General features: G+C 40.1%; 1 protein-coding gene and 1 pseudogene across 1 annotated transcript; one reads left to right on the forward strand and one right to left on the reverse strand.

Annotated features, from left to right (window-relative positions):
- Nucleotides 1-3,297: 3,297 nt before the first annotated feature.
- On the reverse strand, nt 3,298-4,802 carry LOC140191278 (cold-inducible RNA-binding protein-like). The gene has a single exon (XM_072248546.1). The coding sequence runs from the start codon at nt 4,704-4,706 to the stop codon at nt 4,245-4,247; it is 462 nt and encodes a 153-aa protein (XP_072104647.1). The 5' UTR covers nt 4,707-4,802; the 3' UTR covers nt 3,298-4,244.
- Nucleotides 4,803-5,751: 949 nt separating this feature from the next.
- Nucleotides 5,752-6,019, forward strand: LOC140209396 (cyclin-dependent kinases regulatory subunit 2 pseudogene; annotated as a pseudogene).
- Nucleotides 6,020-25,973: the final 19,954 nt, after the last annotated feature.

Below are 25,973 nucleotides of genomic sequence, written 5' to 3' on the forward strand. Positions count from 1 at the left end.
AGAATGGAAGTAATATATTAAAGCTACAGACTATTCAGACTGAACTATTTGCTAGAAAATTTGGGGTATTATTTATTATGAAATAATGAACATTATAAATCAGAATCAATGGGACACCTCTGATGACAGCCCTCACAGATTTATTGCCAATATAGTCAAGCCAGGATATGGTTTTAAAGCTGCAGACATGACATTAAGTTCAAATGATCAGATCTTGGGAGGGTAAGTAGAATGTGTAATCAGAACTAGATAGAAAAGTTTGGTGAAAAATACAGAAAAATAAACAGCAGAATTTCAGAACCATCTGAGAGAACAGCCCAAGAGCAGTGGCAATGTGAAGCAGCCAAGTTACAGAGCTCCCCAAGGAAAAACCAAATGCAGACAAGCATAACAAAGAGAGCTGTGGGAAAGGCTTGGGCACAAAGGTCATCTACACGACAAGGAATAGGAAGGATAGAGAAAGAATCCTAGGGATAGAATTCCAGGATCCAATGATTCTGACTGAAACTTAACCTAGAACAATTAAGTATTCAACTGTCCACACAAGTATTTTAGTTGTAAAAGTGCCTATTAGATGCAGTGATGGCACTCAGTAATGTACCTCAGGATCTATGGATTCAAATTGAACGGTACTGATCCAAGGCTATTAAACTAGAGGTGCTCAGTTTTTCCATTCCCAATGATGCTGTTTGACTGATTAAAAGTTTTATTTGCTCATACCTCAATTCTGGGATTCTATGCCCCCCTCTCCAATCGTGTTTGCATCTCCCTCTATTATCAAGTCTCCACAACCAGCATTATGAACAGCATCAAGTCTTCAATCTTGTCAGAGCCCTTTTTCACATCTTGAAAGAACTACTTCCTCAATGCTCAGCTCTGAGAAGTATTAGCGTGAATTCTTCATTTACTCTTGCCCAGCTGATTTCCTGCAATTTTTTACTCCAGATCTAAAGTAACTGCAGTTGCTTTATGATGATTGAGGACAACTTTTAATGAATCTATTGATAAACATGGAAAATAAATAAAATTGCAGTCCAAGTTAATAGATAGAAAATCAAGGAAGTCAGAAGCATCGGTGTAAACAAATCAACATCTCAGGTCAGACTTTTTGTCACTCCTAAAAATCTCTTGTAATTGTATTAGAAGGCTGAGCTGATGGAAGTCACTACAGGAATTAAAAATGAACCCATAAATGATTCACAAGGTAAAAGGTAGTACAGTTTTTGAGAATCAAAAGGTGAGAGAAGTTGAGTAAACAAAGAAGAAAGTAGTACAAGAGTTACCAATAGCAGTTGTTTCAGTTTTGAGTTGATGGAAATCACGCTGGTTTAGACAGACCTTTGTACGCATTCAGAAAGATCAACCAGATTGGAAGCTGTCTGAACAATGTGAGATAATTTTATTTAAATAAAAACAGCTTTCGGTTGAGGGATCATTTTACAGAAGCTGGATTATGTGCATCATAATTATAATTAGTAAATAGAAACTGAGATTAGGAGTTGGTCTCTAACAGGGAAGTAGAGTCATGAAACATGTATCTGTTCACATTTAAATTGATAGTGCTAAAGATAATTCCAAGGTAATGAATGATTTAATAGGGAAGGCTCACAAAACAACCACTTTAGCCACTCTGATCGATGTAGCTTGCATTTAAATACTAGCTATCAACAATTTCAGTTCTAATTTTATACTGGATTCTAATAAATGAAATGTACCTAATATAAAGTATTACAGGAACATTTTAAAATTCAAGACTAGTCTGAGATAGAAAGGTCAGTGATTGTGTCAGTTAATGTTGCAATGCCATGACAGTACAACTGCACACATATATAGCTAGGGTGCCTAAAACCTTTGCACAGTACTGTACAGTATTGTCGATGAGAAGTGGAGAGCAAGTTTGTAAATCTGGTGCAAGCAAAGGATGTTGGGAATGGTGAGGGTAGTGAGTCACAGGAGGGCGTTGGACAGGAGTCATGAGTGCCAGGGGCCAGTGCAGACACACCCAGCCCGAGTCACAAGGCAAGGTAATTTGATTCCGAACAATCGGTTAATTGATGATTACAAAATGTCTCTCTGGTGCTTTCTGCTCCCTCCCCTTTTCGAACCATGATTCCCCTCTCCCTGCTCCTCCTCACTCAGTCCACACTAAAGACTCATAGAATCAGCTTTGTCACTCACATCATTTTTTTTTCCCGTGTAGTACAGTGCAATACATAAAATTACAGTACAGACACATTAGTATCTGACTGATTGCCAATGGCCTCCTTTCTGTGTATTCTATTTATAGTTTTGTAGCACAAGATCTTCAGTGCCAAGTAGCATTTGTTCCACCAAACTGCTTAACGTTGGCTCTCTCCAACAACAGGATGTGACTACCTAGCACCCAACATTCCATAGTATTGCCACCCAGATCTCACCATCAAGACCTTCAAGGTCACCAACTTTGAGACTTATTTTGTCAAATAAGCTTTTATTTCATTGCAGAGACTGATATCATGTATTTTGTCATGCAGGAGTTCTGAATCTTTCTGCAAAAACATTCACCCTGAACTGCTCAGGTTTCTCCAAGACCCTCACCCATTGCCTGGACCCTTGATGGTTGACTGAATGCTTTCCATAACCCATTCTGCTAAATCCCACTTTTACCACACGACTCCAAGTGAACATTGTTTTGGACCCTGGTTTACCCATATTTAAACTACTAGCACACACTAACTAGTTTGCTTGTAAATGCAATCTTCTTTTCAATGGAACAGTTGCACAGAGAAGCCCAAGCAACTGAGGGAATTTTTACCACACATTTTCTGGTCCAGGACCACTGTCTCTATTAGTTCAATAATTCAATACAAAGGTTTATTTAACAATCCAATCCACAAAATTCACATTCAGTAATACTAATTAGCTATCACAAAGCCAATAATGTTCACTCTATGCCACCAAATGACATACTGTGAACCACATCAGAAGATGGTAATTTGCTAATATTTCTGCATTATAAAGAGTAACTAAACAGCAGAAGGTTAAAATATAAAGAGGAATAATGAATATAACAATTACATTTGTCTGCACAGCCTTTTTGATAAACACAGCCAAAAGATATACAAGTTCACTCAACTAAATATCCAGTGCTCTATTTACCTTAGATTTGGCAAATTCTTTCAGGATCACCTCCAAATCTTCAGTAGCACAGGGGTCATGTTATCAGGACGAGATATGTTTAGCAAGAAAGGATCATCTTCAGACTCACCTCCTCAAGAGTGAATTTGAATGGTTTATAACAAAGACAAGTCACTAGAATACCTGAAGCTATTTTATTTCAGATACATCCACTGGCAAAGATTGGTCTCCCAAGTGGCAATTTGGTGTCCAAATGGGCGTACTAGCCGATGAAAGTACAATATAAAATGAATTTTAATGTATACAGTTTTCAATAAATGTTTCAAAATAAAAGACCACGATCGGCTTGCTTTCCAAGAGGCCTGTGATAAGCTGCATGACAGAAGAGCTGCTCTGTAGTCGATTTTCTCATTATGTTTTAGTGACAAGTGACTCAGCACTCGGGTGAATGTTGGCAAAATACAAACAAGGTTTCTCACTTAAATGAATGGTTTCTACAGGTTCCATGTTACTGGTCCAAGTGAAAGTAATTAAAAGGTTACATTGCGGGACGTTTTAAGATTTTTTTTTAAAAAGTGTTCAATCCTCATTACCAGATAATTAAGTCAAGAAAATCGGTCGATCGATCAAAAGTAACTCGAGCGATCCGTATTCCGAGACCAGTCATCTTTAAGGATAGCAATCATGAAATGGCCGGGAAGTGGGAATTAAATAGTTCTCCGCCCGATTTCGTTCTTTGCGCCGCATGGAATTGTGGAAAGAGCTCACCAGAAAGCAAAACGATTTCGACAAATTCCAAAAGGAGCTCACGGAAGGAGACTAGGGCAATTTAAAATCATCAACATACTGTATACAATGATACAGAGGCTCCGTGGGTCGGATTTAAAAAATTATCACAGAAAACCACGTGGCAAGCGAGGTTCAAAGTCGAAAGCCCAATTTAAGGAAGACCCCAGAACAAACAACAGTTAACAAGATTAATCATGACAATAGTCAAAACTGGGTTTCTAGCATTTTTTAACATAACAGGCAAATCAATTCATTCACAGCGGCTTTCTGCGGTTCCAGGAGCCGCTCGCTCAGCGGCAGGTGGATGAGAATCCGGCACCATCAGTCGCTCCAGCCCCTCAGTCATAGTCTCGGTAAGAGCGGCTTCCGTAGCTGCTGTAACTGCCCTGGCTCCGGTACCCACCCAAGTAGCCGTCACGCTCGCCCTGGTCGTACCGGCCTCCTCCGCCATAGCCGCTCCTCTCGTACTCCCAGCTACCACTGCCTCTTCTGCGGTTACCATATCCGCCACCGCCTCGGACTCCGCCGTAACCACGACCGCCTCCCCTCTTCTTCTCGGCTTGACCCACTCGGATCTGGCGGCCGTCGACAGATTTGCCGTTCATGGCCTGCAAAGCGTCCTTGGCGTCCTCCGGATTGTCGAAAGTTACGAAGCCGAAACCGCGGGACGTCATGGTCTCCCGGTTCTTGATAACTCGCACCTCGGTGATCTGCCCGTATTTGGAAAAGTGTTCTTCCAGGGCCTGCTCGTCCGTATCGAGGCTAAGGCCGCCAACAAATAGTTTCCCCTCGTCCGACATGTTAGTAACGAGCTGACTGCGCACCTCACTCGCTGACAGGGGAGCTTAAAATGGCGTCCGGCTCTTAGCTGCACCACACAAAGAGGAAGAGAAGGCCGGAAGTTGCGTCACGCAAGGGAAGGCGGAAACCGCCCACCCGGAAGCGGACCGCCTGAGCATTGGTCAGCTGCAGAACCGGTGCCGGAGACAGATAAGCACGAAGGTTAACGCTTATCTACTGCTACCGCAATCAACAATAGTAATAATAAGCCTGATTCTGAATATGTATTACATAGAAACGGGTCACCAGTCACCAGACATGTAATTCAAAGCACACTGAATGCTCCGTTACATCATCATGATCGCCATAAAATCTGTAGATGCTGGAAGCACAGAGCAACACACGCAAAAAGCTGGAAGAACTCAGCCAGCATCTACAGTATAGAGAGAAATAAACAGGCGGAGCCCAGGCCCGTAGTGATCATGGACAATTTATAGGACATCTGACATGGTGGAAGGCGAGACGAGTTCATTTCTATTGTTAAGTGCAGCGAGATAGGGCGCCACGGTAGCGGAGCGGTTGGCGCGTTGCTATTACACTCGGGGCGTTTCAGAGCTCAATTCTTTTTCTTCTTTTGACTTTTAATGGCGGTTGCCAGTCCCGCTTAAAGGCGCATTATACCGGCACCAACTGGACTGGGTGTGATGTGGAGCATTGGGGGAAAATTACCCCCAAAAGCCCTCTAGCTTACACAACCCAGAAAGACGTTTCCAGCAAGATATAAGGGGGGGGGGGGAAATTAAGCATTGTATGCCCAGTTCTAACACGTGTCAATATATTCTTCCTTTCTTGTTTTACCTCCTTCTCCCATAAACCCAAAAGCTTTATGTATTCTGTAACGATGTCTCCCCTTATGCCTATTATTCCATAAGACTAGCCATAGTCCCCTAATTCTTAACCCTACCAACTACCGAGCTTCTGATTTGCTAAGTAGAAGGTCTATATCCGGTCCGATTCAAATCGCCTCGTGGAGCTCTGCAGTTGGAGTATGTGACGGTTATTCAGAGCCGTGTTGTCACTGCTTAGACCACATTGAGCAGGTAGGCATGTCGAACAAACAAATGTACCACTCGGACAAGTATTATGACGACCAGTACGAGTACAGGCATGTTATGTTGCCCAAGGAACTTGCCAAGCAAGTACCAAAGACTCATGTCTGAGGATGAATGGCGGAAACTGGGTGAGCAGCAGTCTGGTCCATTACGTGATGCGTGAACCAGAACCCCACATTCTACTGTTCCGAAGACCTCTCCCCAAGGACCAGGAAAAATAAATCTTCAGTTTCTGGGACTTCATGTAAATATTGTAGTATTCAGTGAATACATTAAAATTGTACAAATTCATTCAAACCTGCATATGAGCTGTATTCTAAACAGCAATAGAGTTCATTGTGGTGCAGCGGGTTTAGACTGCTGTGAGACATATTTAAAAACAAAAGTACAAGGAGTCAAAATGATGTTGGTTCCACACTTTAAAAAAAGTGTAGTCCCTTCTGTTAACTTTTTCTGTAAACTCTATTTTGTTTTTTTGATTGATACAGTTGTGAATTTAAAAAATTCTGTGAAATGTTTGATGAGCATCCAACAGTAAATCTGATCTATAGCTAGAAAGACCTGTTTTAAGACTCATCAAAACCAAAAAGGAATCTGAACAAATTATAACTTTGTAAGGGCAAATTTCCTCCCCCCACTCTAAGCCTAAAATGATGGGCAACCAATTCTGCTATACATACTGACAAATGGTTAGTAAGCCGTTTCTGTATCATTACATGTAATTTTGGCACAAAAACACCAACACCATCATTTCCAGCTAAATTATCTTTTGATCTATCTGTAAAATGGTTAACATATCATAATTTTCTTTAATGTATTAATGAACCAATAGATTCTCAAGCATAGTATGGTAGTTTGCCTCCCTGGTGCTAGGGTCCGGGATATTTCTGATCGTGTCCAAGATATCCTGAAGTGGGAGGGTGAGGAGCCAGAGGTCGTGGTACATATAGGTACCAATGACATAGGTAGGAAAAGGGATGAGGTCCTGAAAGGAGAATATAGGGAGCTAGGAAGGGAGTTGAGAAAAAGGACCGCAAAGGTAGTAATCTCGGGATTACTGCCTGTGCCACGCGACAGTGAGAGTAGGAATGCGATGAGGTGGAGGATAAATGCGTGGCTGAGGGATTGGAGCAGGGGGCAGGGATTCAAGTTTTTGGATCATTGGGACCTCTTTTGGCGCAGGCGTGACCTGTACAAAAAGGACGGGTTGCACTTGAATCCTAGGAGGACCAATATCCTGGCAGGGAGATTAGCGGGGGCTACTGAGGTGACTTTAAACTAGAATGGTTGGGGGGTGGGAATCAAATTAAAGAGGCTAGGCGTGAGGAGGTTAGTTCACTACAGGGGGATGGGAACCAGTGCAGAGAGGCAGAGGGGTGTAAAGTGAGGGTAGAAACAAAAAGTACTATGGAGAAAAGTAAAAGTGGCAGGCCGACAAATCCAGGGCAAGCATTAAAAAGGGCCACTTTTCAGCATAATTGTATAAGGGCTAAGATAGTTGTAAAAGAGTGCCTGAAGGCTTTGTGTGTCAATGCAAGGAGCATTCGTAATAAGGTGGATGAATTGAAAGTGCAGATTGTTATTAATAATTATGATATAGTTGGGATCACAGAGACATGGCTCCAGGGTGACCAGGGATGGGAGCTCAACGTTCAGGGATATTCAATATTCAGGAGGGATAGACATGAAGGAAGGGGAGGTGGGGTGGCGTTGCTGGTTAAAGAAGAGATTAACGCAATAGAAAGGAAGGACATAAGCCAGGAAGATGTGGAATCGATATGGGTAGAGCTGCGTAACACTAAGGGGCAGAAGACGCTGGTGGGAGTTGTGTACAGGCCACCTAACAGTAGTAGTGAGGTCGGAGATGGTATTAAACAGGAAATTAGAAATGTGTGCAATAAAGGAACAGCAGTTATAATGGGTGACTTCAATCTACATGTAGATTGGGTGAACCAAATTGGTAAAGGTGCTGAGGAAGAGGATTTCTTGGAATGTATGCGGGATGGTTTTTTGAACCAACATGTCGAGGAACCGACTAGAGAGCAGGCTATTCTGGACTGGGTTTTGAGCAATGAGGAAGGGTTAATTAGCGATCTTGTCGTGAGAGGACCCTTGGGTGAGAGTGACCATAATATGGTGGAATTCTTCATTAAGATGGAGAACGACAGAGTTAATTCAGAAACAAAGGTTCTGAACTTAAAGAGGGGTAACTTTGAAGGTCTGAGACGTGAATTAGCTAAGATAGACTGGCAAATGACACTTAAAGGATTGACGGTGGATATGCAATGGCAAGCATTTAAAGATTGCATGGATGAACTGCAACAAATGTTCATCCCAGTTTGGCAAAAGAATAAATCAAGGAAGGTAGTGCACCCGTGGCTGACAAGAGAAATTAGGGATAGTATCAATTCCAAAGAAGCAGTATACAAATTAGCCAGAGAAAGTGGCTCACCTGAGGATTGGGAGAAATTCAGAGTTCAGCAGAGGAGGACAAAGGGCTTAATTAGGAGGGGGAAAAAAGATTATGAGAGAAAACTGGCAGGCAACATAAAAACGGACTGTAAAAGCTTTTATAGGTATGTAAAAAGGAAAAGACTGGTAAAGACAAATGTAGGTTCCCTGCAGACAGAAACAGGTGAATTGATTATGGGGAGCAAGGACATGGCAGACCAATTGAATAATTACTTTGGTTCTGTCTTCACTAAGGAGGACATAAATAATCTTCCAGAAATAGTAGGGGACGGAGGGTCCGGTGAGATGGAGGAACTGAGCGAAATACATGTTAGTAGGCAAGTGGTGTTAGGTAAATTGAAGGGATTGAAGGCAGATAAATCCCCAGGGCCAGATGGTCTGCATCTCAGGGTGCTTAAGGAAGTAGCCCAAGAAATAGTGGATGCATTAGTGATAATTTTTCAAAACTCGTTAGATTCTGGACTAGTTCCTGAGGATTGGAGGGTGGCTAATGTAACTCCCCTTTTTAAAAAAGGAGGGAGAGAGAAACCGGGGAATTATAGACCGGTTAGCCTAACGTCGGTGGTGGGGAAACTGCTGGAGTCAGTTATCAAGGATGTGATAACAGCACATTTGGAAAGTGGTGAACTGATCGGACAAAGTCAGCACGGATTTGTGAAAGGAAAATCATGTCTGACGAATCTCATAGAATTTTTTGAGGATGTAACTAGTAGAGTGGATAGGGGAGAACCAGTGGATGTGGTATATTTGGATTTTCAGAAGGCTTTTGACAAGGTCCCACACAGGAGATTAGTGTGCAAACTTAAAGCACACGGTATTGGGGGTAAGGTATTGGTGTGGGTGGAGAGTTGGTTAGCAGACAGGAAGCAAAGAGTGGGAATAAACGGGACCTTTTCAGAATGGCAGGCGGTGACTAGTGGGGTACCGCAAGGCTCAGTGCTGGGACCCCAGTTGTTTACAATATATATTAATGACTTGGATGAGGGAATTAAATGCAGCATCTCCAAGTTTGCGGATGACATGAAGCTGGGTGGCAGTGTTAGCTGTGAGGAGGATGCTAAGAGGATGCAGGGTGACTTGGATAGGTTGGGTGAGTGGGCAAATTCATGGCAGATGCAATTTAATGTGGATAAATGTGAAGTTATCCACTTTGGTGGCAAAAATAGGAAAACAGATTATTATCTGAATGGTGGCCGATTAGGAAAAGGGGAGGTGCAACGTGACCTGGGTGTCATTATACACCAGTCATTGAAAGTGGGCATGCAGGTACAGCAGGCGGTGAAAAAGGCGAATGGTATGCTGGCATTTATAGCGAGAGGATTTGAGTACAGGAGCAGGGAGGTACTACTGCAGTTGTACAAGGCCTTGGTGAGACCGCACCTGGAGTATTGTGTGCAGTTTTGGTCCCCTAATCTGAGGAAAGACATCCTTGCCATAGAGGGAGTACAAAGAAGGTTCACCAGATTGATTCCTGGGATGGCAGGACTTTCATATGAAGAAAGACTGGATGAACTGGGCTTGTACTCGTTGGATGCAGGAAGATTGTTCCCGATGTTGGGGAAGTCCAGAACGAGGGGCCACAGTTTGAGGATAGAGGGGAAGCCTTTTAGGACCGAGATTAGGAAAAACTTCTTCACACAGAGAGTGGTGAATCTGTGGAATTCTCTGCCACAGGAAACAGTTGAGGCCAGTTCATTGGCTATATTTAAGAGGGAGTTAGATATAGCCCTTGTGGCTACGGGGGTCAGGGGGTATGGAGGGAAGGCTGGGGCGGTGTTCTGAGTTGGATGATCAGCCATGATCATAATAAATGGCGGTGCAGGCTCGAAGGGCCGAATGGCCTACTCCTGCACCTATTTTCTATGTTTCTATGTTTCTATAACAGAATCCTCAGACTTTATTAAATTGTGTAACCTGAAATCAAATTGGAAAAAGACAAGGTGGGGTTTCCAAGAAAGCAACAGTGGGACATTGCATTATCCAACAACAAACCCATATTCCTAGAATGATAAGAACCCAGCCACCTAAAATTATAAACACTCTTCTTGTGATGTTCCCAACTGTCCTCCACATCTTTAACAAGGTGATCATTTCTTTGTCCCCTCAAATTAATCTACTATGTTAACATCAACATCAACCTCTGCAAGTGTAACTGTAGTTGTCCCAATTCAACCCAGTAAAGCCAAAACAGGGGACAACTTTATTGCACCTCAACACAGTCTTAAAGCCTGTGCTTGTATCACATCCAAACATTTTAAAGTTGAAAATGAAGCTGATCCATAAGACACACAGTCGTAATCAAGAACAGAGCTAATTAAATTAATATAAATGGTCAACTAAGATTTTCGTGTAGCACACCAAGAACACCTACATAGACACCTGAGAATATTTAATGCTCCTTTACATTTAGCAATTATTTTACTGAAATGATACTTCCATGTCAGCTTGGTATCCATCCACATGCCAAGATAGCTTACCACTGACACTTCTTCAAGAGTTTAACCATACAGTTCCTTCCGGGTCATCAAGGGAATGGCGGCGTAAGGAAAAGGTCTCTCGACAAAAAAGAAGGTAAACTGCCCCAAAATCGAATTTAGACAAATACTTAATATTGCATAACTATATTAATAAAAGGGGCAAGGATGATGTCTAAGAACAAGATTAAAAAGTCCGCTCCGAAGGCTGATAAACATAAAGAGACGCAGCAAGGCGACGGGCATAGCTCCCCACTGCAAGCCAGGACGGAGATAATGAGGGGGAATCGGTGACTCTGTCCTTGATTCTCGGAGAGATTCGCGAGTTCCGACAAGATAACAGCAAACAGCTGGAAGATATTAAAGGAGAAACAGTAAAAACTAACTCGCGGACAGATGAAGCCGAAGCGAGGATTGTTGGAATTGAAGAGAAGCTACAAAACGCAGAGGAGGTGATAGCAGAAATGCTGAAGCTGCAAGACCAGCTCCAGTGGAAACTAATAGATCAAGAAGGCCGCTCGAGAAGGGAAAATGTGAGGATTTACGGAGTTCTCGAAGGAACTGAAGGTAAACCCGGATTGATGATTCCCTTCGTGGAGAAGCTGCTTAGAGAGAACCTTGATATACCGGCCGCGAAAGACCTACAGATAGAAAGGGCTCACCGTGCGTTGACACCACAGCCTCCGGCAGGCGCCCAGCCCAGATCGATTCTGGTCAGATTTCTCAGTTACAGAACGAAGGAAGAGGTGCTTAAAAGGGCATGGCAAAAGAAAGGTTTCATGTGGAGCAACTGTAAAATCAGTTTAGACCAGGACTACGCACCGGGGATTCTTGCCAGATGGAAGGAATATACGGAAACACGGAGAGTCCTGAAGGAAAACAACATCAGATTCCAGACCCTGTATCCAGTTCGGCTGAGAGTCTTTTACGACGAAGGGACAAGAACTTACGCTACGGTGGAGGAGGCAACGTTGGACCTGGCGGACCGGGGACTACCTATTAAAGTTATCACCCAACCGGAGTCGCTACTGGAGAGGATTCGGCAGAAGTCATGGCAGTTAGTGGGGCGAGGACGCTCCACACGAACCAGAGTGTCAAACTACAAGGAAAAGCTGCAAATATTCAGACGCGAATGTACAGAGAACACAGATTAAGTAAGAGAAATGACTGAAAAGAGTAAATCGGACTTAAAGGTAAAATGAAAACTGGTAACTGAAAATAAACTAGACGGAATAACTTGAATGATAGCAATATGGTCGAGACATAAATAGGAGAAAATTCTCTATGATTATTCAAACTGTTGAGGGCCCTCTAACACAGGGTGAAGATAGAGGTTATCCCTCTGAACTGAGGCGGGTCGGTGCTCAGGCCTCACTGTGGGAAGTCAGGAAAAATTTTCAAATGTTGCACATTCAAAAATGTCTAGGGTGTGGTTATATGTCTTGGTTTACTGTTGAGAAGGGATTGCTTACTGTTTGGTTAGAAAAGGAAAGTTTGTTGTTCTACTAGAGAAAAATGCAAACTGAATTGGTAAAAATAATTTCCTATAATGTTAATGGGGTTTTGAATCCAATTAAAAGAAATAAGATTATGTCCAAATTGAAAAAAGAGAGGGCACAAATAGCTTTCCTCCAGGAAACACATATGAGCCAATCTGAACATGGAAAATTAAAAAGAATGGGCTTTAAGCATGTATTTTATTCATCATATAAATTGAGTCACAAAAGAGGGGTAGCTACTTTAATATCAAGTACTCTTAATTATGAACATATTTCAGAGACTAGAGACAAAGAAGGACGGTTCGTAAAAATCACAGGAAGAATAGAAGGTACAGAAATAACATTGCTGAATGTTTATGCTCCTCCAGGTTGTGAATGGTCATTTTATAGACACATTTTTGACGTAATGGTCAGTTCTCAAGGAGTAGTAATTTGTGGAGGGGATTTTAATATTAGATTAAATCCTATATTAGATTCTTCAAGAATAGTTACTCAGAATAAACCTCTGACTCAAAGTGAATTCATTGATGGAGGAGTTGGGAATTATAGATGTCTGGAGGGAATTACACCCTACTAGTAAAGATTATACATATTACTCTTTCCCTCATTCAGCCTATTCAAGGATAGACTATTTCTTTATCTTTAATACAGATAGACTCAGGATAAAAAAACTGTAACATTGCAACAATTGATCTGTCGGATCATAGCCCAGTCTCTATGTCTCTAATCCTGGAAAGGAAAATGAGGAAAACACTATGGAGGCTAAACTCACATATACTCAATAACCCGAAAGTAATGGAGAGATTAAGGGGAGAAATCAAAGAATATCTAGACCTTAATGACACGGGAGAAACATCACCAGTGATCTTATGGGATACATTGAAAGCTGTACTGAGAGGGAAAATTATTTCCATTACCACTCACATGAAAAAAATCAATGCACAAAAATTAGCAGATCTTCAAGGAAAATTAAAACAACTTCAAGTTGTAGATAGCAACAAAAGTAATTCAAATCGAAAACAGGAAATTAGGAAATTGCAAAGTGAAATTGACGATATTTATACGTTGGAAACTCAAAGAAATTTTCTTTACCTGAGACAAAAGAATTATGAAGTAGGAGGTAAATCAGCTAGATTATTAGCATATAAATTACGAAAACAACAAGCAGACAATACAATTCATAAAATAAAGAATCCAAAGACAAAGCTTGTGGAGAGTACAATAGGGAAAATTCAAGAGAGTTTTGAAACATATTATCGAGAGCTGTACTCCCAACCCCGGGCCCGCAATGAGCCCTATAGACAGTGTATTGAATTTTTTAGATCTACCTAAACTTACAGATTTACAAAATGAAAGTTTATTAGAACCAGTAACTGTCAAAGAACTGAACGTGGCCATCTCTAGGTTAAAGGCTGGAAAGTCCCCGGGTTCTGATGGGTTTACCTCAGAGTGGTACAAGTCCCTGAAGACACAGTTAGCCCCATTACTACTTAACATCTTTAATTGGATCTTGCAGAGAGGAGAAACTCCACCTTCCTGGAGAGAAGCGATTATTTCAGTTATTCCTAAAGAGGGTAAAGATAAACTAGAATGTGGCAATTATCGGCCAATTAGCGTTCTTAATTTAGATTACAAACTATTTACATCTATATTAGCGCGCAGATTGGAAAAGCTTTTACCTGGCCTAATCCACTTAGACCAGACTGGATTTATTCAACAAAGACAAACACAGGACAACATAAGGAGAACTCTGCACATATTAGAACAGGTTAATAAGAACGAGACAGAGACAATGGTAGTAGGATTGGACGCTGAGAAAGCTTTTGATTCGGTTAGTTGGGCATTCCTATACAGAGTGTTAAGAAGATTTGGCTTTCAAGAAAAGTTTATTAAAGTAACTCAGACTCTATATGACAGCCCTACAGCCCGAATTAAGATAAATGGGGACCTCTCTGACTCCTTCATCTTAGAGAGAGGCACTAGACAGGGATGCCCAATTTCTCCTCTCCTTTTTGCGCTATACATTGAACCGCTTGCCCAACTAATAAGACAGAGCGAAATCGTAAAAGGTATCAAGATGGCAGGGATTGAACAGAAAGTGGCGTTATTCGCAGATGATGTTTTGGTCTATCTGAGTGAACCAGAAAAATCATTTATAGGATTGTTTACACTGTTGGATGACTTTGGAAAAATATCAGGTTATAAAATAAATGTAAAGAAAACGCAGGTTATGTCCCTAAATTATACACCATCCAAAAAATTGCAGGATACATATGATCTTAAGTGGGAAGCTAAATCATTAAAATATTTAGGAATAACCCTGCCGAAGGATCTTTCAACACTGTCACAGGTAAATTATGGGCCATTAATCTCAGAGATAAAAGCAGATATGCATAGATGGAATCTTATCCCCTTTTTAAGTTTAAATTCAAGGATAAATACTATAAAAATGAATATTCTTCCTCGGTTATTGTATCTTTTCCGTACTTTACCGGTGGAGGTGGATGATAATCAATTCAGGGAATGGGACAAATGGATTTCCCGCTTCATTTGACAAGGAAAGAAACCTAGAATTCAATATAACACCTTACAGTTAGGGAAGGAAGGAGGAGGTATGGTTCTTCCTTGCCTGAGAAATTATTTTTATGCCTCACAGATAACCCCTCTGTTATATTGGTGTAATAGGGAATATAAGGCTAGATGGAAGGAAATAGAATTTGGATTAGTTGACAGTTTTCCTCTTCAGGCCTCAATAGCTGACAAAGGATTGATGGCCCAGTTGGAAAAATTTAAAAACGCTTGGATAAATCTTACATTAAAAGTATGGCAGAAGGTGGTTAATTCATGTGGAATTAATAACATGTTAAAACTCTTTAGATGGTGTGCATATGATACCGAATTCCTTCCCAACAGAGGAGATAAAAGATTTGAGCTATGGATAAAGAAAGGTCTTACAACCTACCTCTCATTTATAGATAAGAGTATTACAAAGTTTACAAATCCTGCAGGACAAACATGGCCTAGAAAATAATGACTTTTTTAGGTACCTTCAAGTACGAAACTATGTTAACCAGAGTTGTAGATATACAGACCTATCAACAGTAGAATTAGAATTTTTCAAGATTCTGAATTCGGCTTGCAGTTCGATACCTAGTAAATCAGTTTCTCGATTATATAATGCACTCTTCCATGCTAAAAAAGAGTTTAACCATATAATTTCAAAGCAAGTGCAGGTCTATTAATCTTCTTTGTAAAACGTATAATGAGTATTAGCCACTGAAAGCTTAAATCCCCATCTATTTGCTCACTGTTCAACTTTATTAATCACTAATAGCATTCTATATAGGGTAAAATTGAAATTTCTGCCTCTAATCGATAAAGCTCCATCATCTGCATACGGTTTACCCACCCTGGTACCTATTTCAGAGAATATATCATTAATCATAATATTAAACAATACAGTTCTACAATACTGCCTTGTGGGTTCCCATGCTCTGTCTCTTAGAAATTTGAATATCCCTTACTGCATAGACCATCCTTTTAAATATCAAAAAATACTGCTATTACAACTTTATTTAGCTGTGCTTTCCTAATATCATCTTCTAGACATAAAACTGAATCCAATGTCATTCTACCCTTCTGAAATCCACTTTGATATCACTTCCCTTTTCAAATATATTAATCAAATGGTGCATTACCATATGTTCCATGAGTTTACATAAATGAGACGTTAACGATGAAAGCCTGTAACTTGAAGCATCCAGTGGCGATTGCCCAGGTTTTAGAATAGGCACTGCTAATGCTATTTTCCACGAGGAAGGAAGATGGCCTAACCTCCAAATATGATCAAAAATTTTAATATTTTCTCAAGAGAGTTGAAAGTCATATGTCTAATCATACAATAAAATATATCATCTTTTCCTGGAGATGTCTGACCTGCATTAATAATAGCCTTCTGAACTTCACAGAAAGAGAATTCTAAACTAGTATGCTATCATTGCTACGGCTGGTTTCCAGCACATCAGGATATTCTCTTAGAAACTTATCCCAACATTGTTTAACCTCTTCACTTAAATTATCTTGATTATGAATTGCAGCAAATGACTCAGCCAGTAACTCAACCTTCCCTACTTCAGTAACTATTATACGTTCATCAATCAATAGTGGAATATTATTATCCCTATGAATCACCCCTATTTTCTTAATCATTCCCCAAACATCTCCAAGTTTAATATTCCTTCAAATATTATCATAATATGACCTGAAGTACACCTGTTTTGTAACCTTCACCACTTTTTTCACCACAGCCTGTGCCCTTTTATACATAATAAGGTCACTTGGAGAGTGATACTTCTTAACTTCCCTAAGTGCCTTATTTCTCTCTCTAATCCATTTTTCTTTGTTTTTTTGTGCAGGGAGGAGTGATTTGGGGGTGGGTGTTGATGATCATGTTGCCTTTCTTTTCTTTCTTGGTTTCATGGCTACCCGGAGAAGAAGAATTTCAGAGTTGTACTCTATGATAATAAGTGATCCTTTGAACTTTAACTGCCTCTGCACATTCCTCAGTCCACCTTGGCCTTTCTCCTACTAATGCCCTTTTTAATAGGAATCACTTCCAACTCAGCTTGTTGAATAATGTGACATTATGAAAATCCACATCAGCCTCAACATTCAGCTTCGACAGAATTTCATCACACAAAATCTTAAATTTCTCCCAATTTATTTTACCAAAAATTCCCCCTCCTAGTTCAATTCCTGCGCTGTCTGTAAGAAGCCTGTATGCCCTCCCTGGGAATGCGAGGGTTTTCCCGGGTGGTCGAGTTTCTTCCCGGGTTAATTGGTCATTGAAAGTTGTCCTGTGGTTAGGTTAGGGTTAAGTGAGTTTGTCAGGGGTTTCTGGGCTATAAAGGTCTAATAAGTGTAGGTACAATGTAAACCTTGCTTGGTTAAGACGACATATGAATTGTACAAGACAGTGAAGAGAAAAAGTCAAAAAGAGAAAAACACAGTTGGTGAGCAGTCCAAGGTGGTGTGAGTAGGATGCGAGTTGTACAGACCAGTTTAGGAACCTGATGATTGTAGGGAAGTAGGTGACTCTCAATCCATTTTATGATTCCTCAGGCTTCCTGCCAGATGGGAGCAATGAGAACAGGGCATGATGATGGTGGGGATCCTTAATATTGGAATTGTTCCATGTTTTACATGACAAAGATAAACTGTGAAACTAGCAAGTTACATATGTACCAGGGGTGAAGAGACCAGCTTCTGGGGCATGTCACAGGATGGTTAATCTTCATAATTATGCACCTTAATATGTAGAAAATGAAACACTTTAGAAGTATGTGGACATTATGTATTGAGAAAAGAATATTGTCAACATTTGCTAATAAAGGAAAAGTAAAGTATTAAAAAACAATGCTTATGATTACATAAAATTATGAGTGTAAATTTAGGTTGGGTAGCTGTTCAGGAATGGGATAGTGGGATAGAGGCAAATAAGAACCTCTTCCATTTTGTTTTCTTAGAGAACAGAAAGTTCCTTCTGAAAATGGGAATAATTTTTGCGAATGATACAGCAGAGAAAGAGGTTCTTAATGACCTCCCTTGTCAGGAAAAAGGTTATCCCACAAGAGTAAGAAATTCTCCACAGCAATTAAATCTTTAGGCCTGAATGGACAATTGACTATACTGTGCATATCTATATTGTGGTTGTGTTATATAGTGTACTGTATATACAGTACAGTGTGTATAAATTGAGATATATTTATATTGATTTGGAGTTTATAGATAAGCAGGGAGGAGAGCTGTGAATTTAATACATCTGTAATATTGCAATATATTGTTTGATAAAGCATCCTCTGTTGTTTAAATAATTCATTATGTTTAAATGTACGAAGTTGAAGTACCGTACATGAATGGCATACGTCATCATGCCACCATTCATACATGCGCATTTCACTTAAAATAAAAACAAAGTACATGCATTTATCACCCGGCTCCTTGTTTTGCTTTCAAATTGTTTTAATGTTTTGAAGTTACAAAACATTACAAAGAGTTATTTTTAAAACAATCCCAAGGCGACTACCTAACCTGTTGAAGTGCAAAAGTAAAAAAAAAAGGCACAGTGAGAAATGGTTGAGTTTAAGAAAAGAAGCACAACACCTTTTTGCCCTTTGGAGCAGCACACCACCGTGTCATACATGTGCGTAATAAAATATCATCAATTTTTTCCACCCAAATTCCCTCTATTTCTGTGAACTGGTACACTTCCATTGATACCTCCATATTATTGTCCAGTCTTCGTCAGATATTATTATCCCTCCTTCCTTCTCCCATTTTGTTTTACTGTATGAAGTCGAATGTGTTTTAAGATTTGACAAACCCTTATACATGCTTGAAATGATTCTACTACCATTGTCTGAATTACATTGCTTTTCTAAATAGCTCTATTAGACATGTACTTGCCTTGGTTACATTTTTAACTGTCCTATTAACATACTGTCGCATCTGTAAATACCGGTAAAAGTCTTGTTTTTCTAATAAGTGTTTCTCTTTGAGCATTTCAAAATGGAATAGTGTTCCTTCTTTCATTATGTTGCAAATAGCTGTTATTCCTTTAGCTGTCCAGTCCTTAAATCTAGCATCCAGTTTATTCGGCGTAAAATCCGAGTCATATGCACACCATTTAAGAATTGCAATGTTTCTCTCTAGTTTATATTCATTTATAATAGTTTTCCATATTTTAAGAGTTCATTTCACCCACGGGTTATCAATAGTATTTATGTAACTTTGTAGGTTGTTATCAGCCAAAATTGCCTGTATGGGATGGAAAGTATCCTCTCCTCAATGTCATATGATGGGTTGCACCAGCATATCACAGCTCTCAACTGTGCTGCAAAATAATAATCCCTTTTCCTTGGCTAATTGCAAAGTTTTGAGATGAACCCTAGGCCTTTTACCTTGCCATATATACCTTGACATTTTGGTTAATCTCTATTGGTAGGGTCTGAAAGAGATATAGTAGTCTGGGCAGTATATTCATTTTAATAGATACAATCCTTGAACTAAGACTAAGAAAAGGAATTAGGTTCCATCTTGTTATATCTTCCTTAATTTTTTTATATATAGGCTGATAATTGCATTCTGATAATTTTGCCAAATCTTTTGGCATAATGATGCCCAAATATTTGACAGACTCTGTTTGCCATGCCCAAGGATATCGACTTTCAATTTCTCTTGGTGGGCTACAGTTATATGAAAGTAGTTGGTTTTTATCTATGTTGATCTTGTGTCCTGATAATTGGCCATATTGTTCAAAGGATTGCATCAATTTAGGTAAAGAGTATGTTGGTTGCCCTAGATAGATCAAAATGTCATCCGCGTAACAGGCCAATTTATGCTCTGTTCCTTTAATCGTAATTCCCCGGATATCTTCATTTTGTCTGATGTATTGAGCTAATGGTTCCAGATATAATGCGAAGAGTAGCGGTGCCCATGCACAACCCTGTCTCATGCCCCTTTCTAGGGTAAAACTATTAGATAAATATCCATTGATTTTAATCCTGGCAGTAAGATTGTCGTATAGTGCCTGTATAGTTTTAATAATTGTATCATGTAGACCAAATCTATGTAAAACTCCGTAAAGAAAATTCAAATTAACCAAATCAAATGCCTTTTCAGCATCACTATTGCTTCAATTTCATTTTTTTGTACAAGATCCATAATGTGAAGTGTCCTTCGTATATTGTCTTGTGTTTGGCGTTGTTGTATAAAACCTATCTGATCATTATGTATCAGTGTGGGTAGAAACTCTTCTAATTGTTTGGCCATGATGGAGGTAAATATTCTATAATCTACATTAAGAACAGATATTGGTCTAAATGACTCACATTCCATTTTATCCTTGCCTTCTTTTGGTATAGCTGAGATTATCACCTCCTTCCAGCTGGGTGGCATTTGGGCCTTTCTTAGAGCCCAGTTCAGTGTGGGGAGTAAAACAGGAATTAACTCTTCTAAACTCTTTATACCACTCTGCCGTATATCCATCTGATCCTGGTGACTTGCTTAATTTAAGCCTACTAATTTTAGTTTTTAGTTCAGATTCAGTTATGTCAGCAGTCATCACTCGTTCTTTGCTTAAAGTGGGTAACACTGAGAGAATTCAGGAAGGTGTCAATCTGGGTTATGCTTCCCCCTGGAACTTCTGAATATAGGGTTTTGTAAAACATTACAAAAGCTTCTTGAATTTCACTTAGCTTATTTTTTATTACTTTTGTTCTTGGATCCCTAATTCTATGAACTGCATTTTCTGCTCTTTCTTTCAGTTTCCATGCCAGTATTTTCATAGATTTAGATCCACTTTCATAGTGTCTCTGTTTCAGAAACATTAAATTTTTTCTAATTTCTTGTGTAGTCAAACTATTAATTTCATTTCTAATTTTTTGTATTTCCTCTAGTGTATCCTGTGCCAAACTCAATTTGTTTTTTTCCAAGTTCCTTCAGCTTATTTTGTAATTCCTCTAATGTTCTATTCCTTATTTTTTTTCTTATATGAAGATATCACTATAATTTTCCCTCTTAAGACAGCCTTCAGAGTATCCCATAGAATGGGAGGTGACACCTCTCCATTATCAAGTAACATTACATTATTAAGTAAAGACCAATTTCTTTTTTAATTTGTTCCTTAAAATAGGGATCATTGAGTAGACTTGAATTTAGTTTCCAAATGGTATTTTTTGGTTGTAGGTGAAAATCAACAGATAAATATATAGGTGCATGGTCACTTACATCTATTGTCTCAATTCCACAGGTGATTCTTTTGTCTCTATCTTTTCCAAATGTTATGAAATAGTCTATACTTATATATACAGAATGGGGGGCAGAATAATGAGTGTAATCCCTTCTGTCGGGGAAAAGGTCCCTCCATATATCAATTAGACCATCATCCTCAAAAAGAGTGTTAACTTTCTTATGTAAGGACTTTGTTTCATAAGTTTTTCTATTGGAAGAGTCTAACTTTGGTTGTAATTGTAAATTTAAGTTTCCACCACATATCAAGAGACCTTCTGTTTCCATTAGTAATTTTCTGGAAGAAACTAATATCACTTCCTTGGGTGCGTATATATTCAATAAAGTAACTGGAATTCTGTCTATATTCCCCCTTACCAGAATATATCTGCCCTCCTTATCTCCTATTTCGAATACTTTTTCAAAACTTAGCTTGCTTGAGGTGAGAATAGCAACTCCTCTTCTATGTCCTGATTTATATGAGGAGAAAAATAAATTAGTGAAGCCCATTCTCTTTAATTTTCCATCACTTGTGAGTTTCCTGTAAATATACTACATGGGCTTGTTCTTTTTTCATTTTTGATAGAATTTTACTGTGCTTGACTGGATTCAACAGTCCATTGACATTAAAAGAAATGAATTTTACTTTGTCCTTAGCCATGTGTATTTATCTGTTAGTATTGTTATGTACCCCGTAACTGGGTTGCCAAACCAGCAGAAATGGACCACTTAGTTGGAGTCTGGATTACTGGAACTAAGAAAGTTTTATTAAAGAAATAAATAACACAGTACTTTAAACAAAAGGATATAAATGCAACAGTTTAGCAATGATAAAATACACATGTACACAGAACTAGGATAATAGGATCAATCAAGCTCTATTGCAGTCTAGGGGTAAATGACCAGTTTCAAGTGACGCAAAGTTCAGTTCAGTTCACAGTAATCGCTGTTGTGCCGTTGGGCGGGGAGAAGAGAGAGAGAGAACGAATGAATATTCAAAACGGATTCCACACAGACCTTTGATATTCCTCGCAGTTAGCTTTCGGGCGAGCCCTTTGTAATGTCTTCTGAGGCCACCGACTGTGACCCCTCCGTTCCAGATACGATCGTTCTTCTGCGGTGAACCCGGCACCCAGGCAAGGGCGGACACATACACCAGGTTCCCGCCGACCATATCTTTCTACCCTGTGCGTCTATGGCTGGTCCCGCGATCAGACCTCCAAGAACTCCCACCAACTTGTGGGGGGGGGGGGGCACACCGCTTCCAGGGTCTCGTTACCTCGTGGAGTCGTGTGTCTCCTGCCTTAGCGAACCTGTCCCTTTTTATCCCCCTGCTGGGGTATCGCCTGTCCATCACACTTCAAACAGTTCAGGGTTCAAAGCCACCGGTCTCTGACAATACTCGGAACCGTGTCTCCTTTCGGTAATCTCTCTCGTCTCCCTCTTATTAGCCTTGTATGTTCCTCCATTGTCCTCTTATCGGCATCAATCTTCTGATAACTGGTTCTTTTGTCACAGTATATCATTGAAATTTGCAGAATATAACTTAATCGAACTACTCCCTGAACAATTAAGAGCCAAGAAACGTGAATAATAATAAAAAGGTAATGAAGGTGTGATTCCAAGGCTAGGGTCTCTAGATGACCCTGGGTTGAGCTAGAGGAAACGTCTAGCCATAGAAACGGTAGCCATAGAAACTACAGCACAGTAACAGGCCTTTTGGCCCTTCTTGGCTGTGCCGAACCATTTTCTGCCTAGTCCCACTGACCTGCACATGGACCATATCCCTCCATACACCTCCCATCCATGTATCTGTCCAATTTATTCTTAAATGCTAAAAAAAACCCGCATTTACCACCTCGTCTGGCAGCTCATTCCATACTCCCACCACTCTCTGTGTGAAGAAGCCCCCCCAATGTTCCCTTTAAACTTTTTCCCCCTCACCCTTAACCCATGTCCTCTGGTTTTTTTTCTCCCCTTGAGGGATAGCCCCTCCTACCTGTGAGTTGAGGGCCCCTGCTGCAGTACCTATAAAAGTAAGTTAAAAAATCTATGTTCATTACACAGAAATGATTTCCCTGTGTATTCCTCCCATGTATATATTCTCATTTAGGTGGGGAAAAAGGGGTGAATGAATGAATTAAAAAAATTGAGTAATATAAAATCCAGATTATAATACATATTTCTTGAGATAGGTATATTACCGTCTATTTTTGCTTCCGTTTAGTTAATCAGCACTTTTAAAGTTAGCCAAGCCGTATGGCTCTTCTGGAGGAGGTGAGGGCTGCCCTCGGAGAACTCACAGTCTCTTCCTAATATCCTTCTCTCGTCCTGCTCCCGTCCCCTGCTTTCTATGTTCTCCTACTACTTCCCAAGCAGCTCGGGATAACTACTCAGCCAGAGTTTCCCTTGGTTTGACCACGCTAATGGGCAATCCTCTGTTGTTCATGTCTGTAGTCGCCTCTTCCACCGTCTGATATGGTCGTATCCCTTCTTTATAAAATACCCTCAGTTTAGCAGGGTACAGGGTTTGGAATTTAATCTTTTCTTGCTTTAATATTCGTTTCACTTTGGAATATTCCTTCCGTTTCTGTAGGACCGCCGGGGGATAATCATGATCGAAGTATATTAACTTCCCGTTCCAAAACACCCTCTTCTTAACCCAGGCCCTTCGTAGAATCTCCGCCTTGGTCTTGAATCGGAAGAATTTAAGTGCTATTGAGCGCGGTTTACTTCCTCTGTCTCCGGGAGGCCTTGGAACGAGCGAACGATGCGCCCTCTCAATTTCAATCGCCATAGCCTGAGAAATCTCCAGCACTTCCCACAGCAACTTTTCTACAAACTCTGTCATCAACAGTCCCTCTGCTCCTTCGGGAGCATTACAAATCCTGATATTTTTCCGTCACGATCTTCCCTCCTGGTCAAGCAATTTACTTTCCTGTTAATTTAATATTTTTATCATCTTACTTAGTATCTGTTCCACATTCCACCTTCTCAATTCGAGTCTCTGCCACCGCTATTGTCTCATTGACGTTGACAAGCTCTGACTTTATATCATTGAGTTGCTGTTTTATATCTTTTTGGACTTTCCTTATCTCTTCCAGAATCTTTATCATATTTGCTGCTTCGCCTGCACCAGGCCCAGCGTCAGCCTCACTACCACGCACACGTGTAGGAGAGCCGCTTGTCGCACCTCTCTCTTCCATAGGCTCCACAGTGTGCTTTTTTATCTCCATTCTTTTTCCCCATTCTTGCTCCCCTTATCAATTCAGATATTTTCGAAAGATCTTATATTTGATGGATTAACAGGGCAAAATATGCGTTTTTCCAGAGGAGCTACTGATTTAAGCTGCCATTCTGAACGATGACGTCACTGGATTTCCCTGCACCTTTTTAACATCCTTTGTAATATTTTGTCTACATATGTGGTAAATCTCTGATAATCAGGAGACTGGGCCAAGGAATGACAGATGGAATTTATTTTAGAAAGTATGAAGTGTTGCATTTTGTTAAGCTCAGGACATATACAATAAATAATATTCCCTGAAAATGGTGACACAGGTAGACCGGGTGGTGGAGAAGGCATTTGACCTGTTGGTATTCATCGATTAGGTCATTGACTACAAAGCTGAAATGTCACGTTACAATTGTACAAGACATTGGTGAGAGTACTCTTGGAATATTGTGTGCGGTTCTGGTTGCCTAGTGACGGGGGTGGGGTGGGGGGGTGTCATTAAGCCAGAAACAGTTAAAAATGATTCACTGGATGTTACTGGGACAGTGTGTTTGAGTTTTAAGGAGAGACTGGATAGGCCAGGGCTGTTTTCTCTTGAGCATATGAGGCTGACAGGTAGATTTATAGAGGTACATCAGATAACAAGGGGCATAAATAAGGTGTATGGTCACGGTCTTTTTCCAAGTGTAGGGGAGTCTAAAACTAGAGGGTAAAGAATTTGGGTGAGAGAACTAAAAGTTAAAGGGGACCAGAGGGTGGTAGCTATATGGAATGAGTTGCAAGAGGAGATGGTAGAGATAGGTACAATTACAATATTTAAAAGACATTTAGGCGGTTCAATGGATATGAAAGGGTTATTTGATATGGACCAACTGCAGACAAATCTGATTAGCTCACCTCCACTATCCGGACAAGGTGGGCCAATGGGCCTGTTTCTGTGCTGTATTAGTCAGTCTCATCTAACACTCTGTAGATTTCGGTGGTGCTGGATATGCAGGAATTCCAACTATTTTTATCAATACCTCAACACATTTTTAATTCACTTTTTTAGATGTTACAGAGTACTGTACATAAATTTAAAATGAAACTAGCAAGTTGAGAAAGAGTGCAGAACCAGGGTCTTGGTGAGTGAAAAGAGAGCACAGCAAGCGTCCCCTGGGTGAGGCTGATGCTGGTTAGTCAGATAGTAGATTATTGAAGTTTTGCGGTACTCACAGGTCTCTCCCAACTGGCTCTTGAATAACTTTGTTCCACTTAGATTATTGCCACCTCCTATTCTTCCTGTCAAAAATGATTTTGCTTTACATTGCGTCTGCCTTTACCATAGATCTGTTTTGTCCTTGGGTAAAGTGGTCCAACTATGTATTCCAGGACAAATTACAGATAGTGTTAACTTTAAGGGAAAAACTTGCACAAATGGCAGAACAAGTAGCAACTTTGAGGATTGTGAACATTTTAGTATTTAGCAACTAAGGAATGAGATAATGATGAAGAAAGGTAATGCATGACAATGCATACAGTCTGTAGGAGCATATGTGTGCGTTTGAAAAGGAGAAGACAGGTAATGACAATAGACAGTGATAGATAAGCAGTTCAGATCAATTTGAATACAAATATAAAAGCTGTAAATGTGGATCAGATTTAGTATCTGTAGAGAGATAACAGGTAAATCTGGATGATGGGTGCAACAGAAACTTATTTCCCTTCT

Source organism: Mobula birostris, chromosome 2 (assembly GCF_030028105.1).
Source record: "Mobula birostris isolate sMobBir1 chromosome 2, sMobBir1.hap1, whole genome shotgun sequence".
Taxonomy (NCBI): Eukaryota; Metazoa; Chordata; class Chondrichthyes; order Myliobatiformes; family Myliobatidae; genus Mobula; species Mobula birostris.

Excerpts from the sequence above, each read along its gene's own strand:
- LOC140191278 (XM_072248546.1), bottom strand. The coding sequence starts at position 4,706 with ATGTCGGACGAGGGGAAACTATTTGTTGGCGGCCTTAGCCTCGATACG.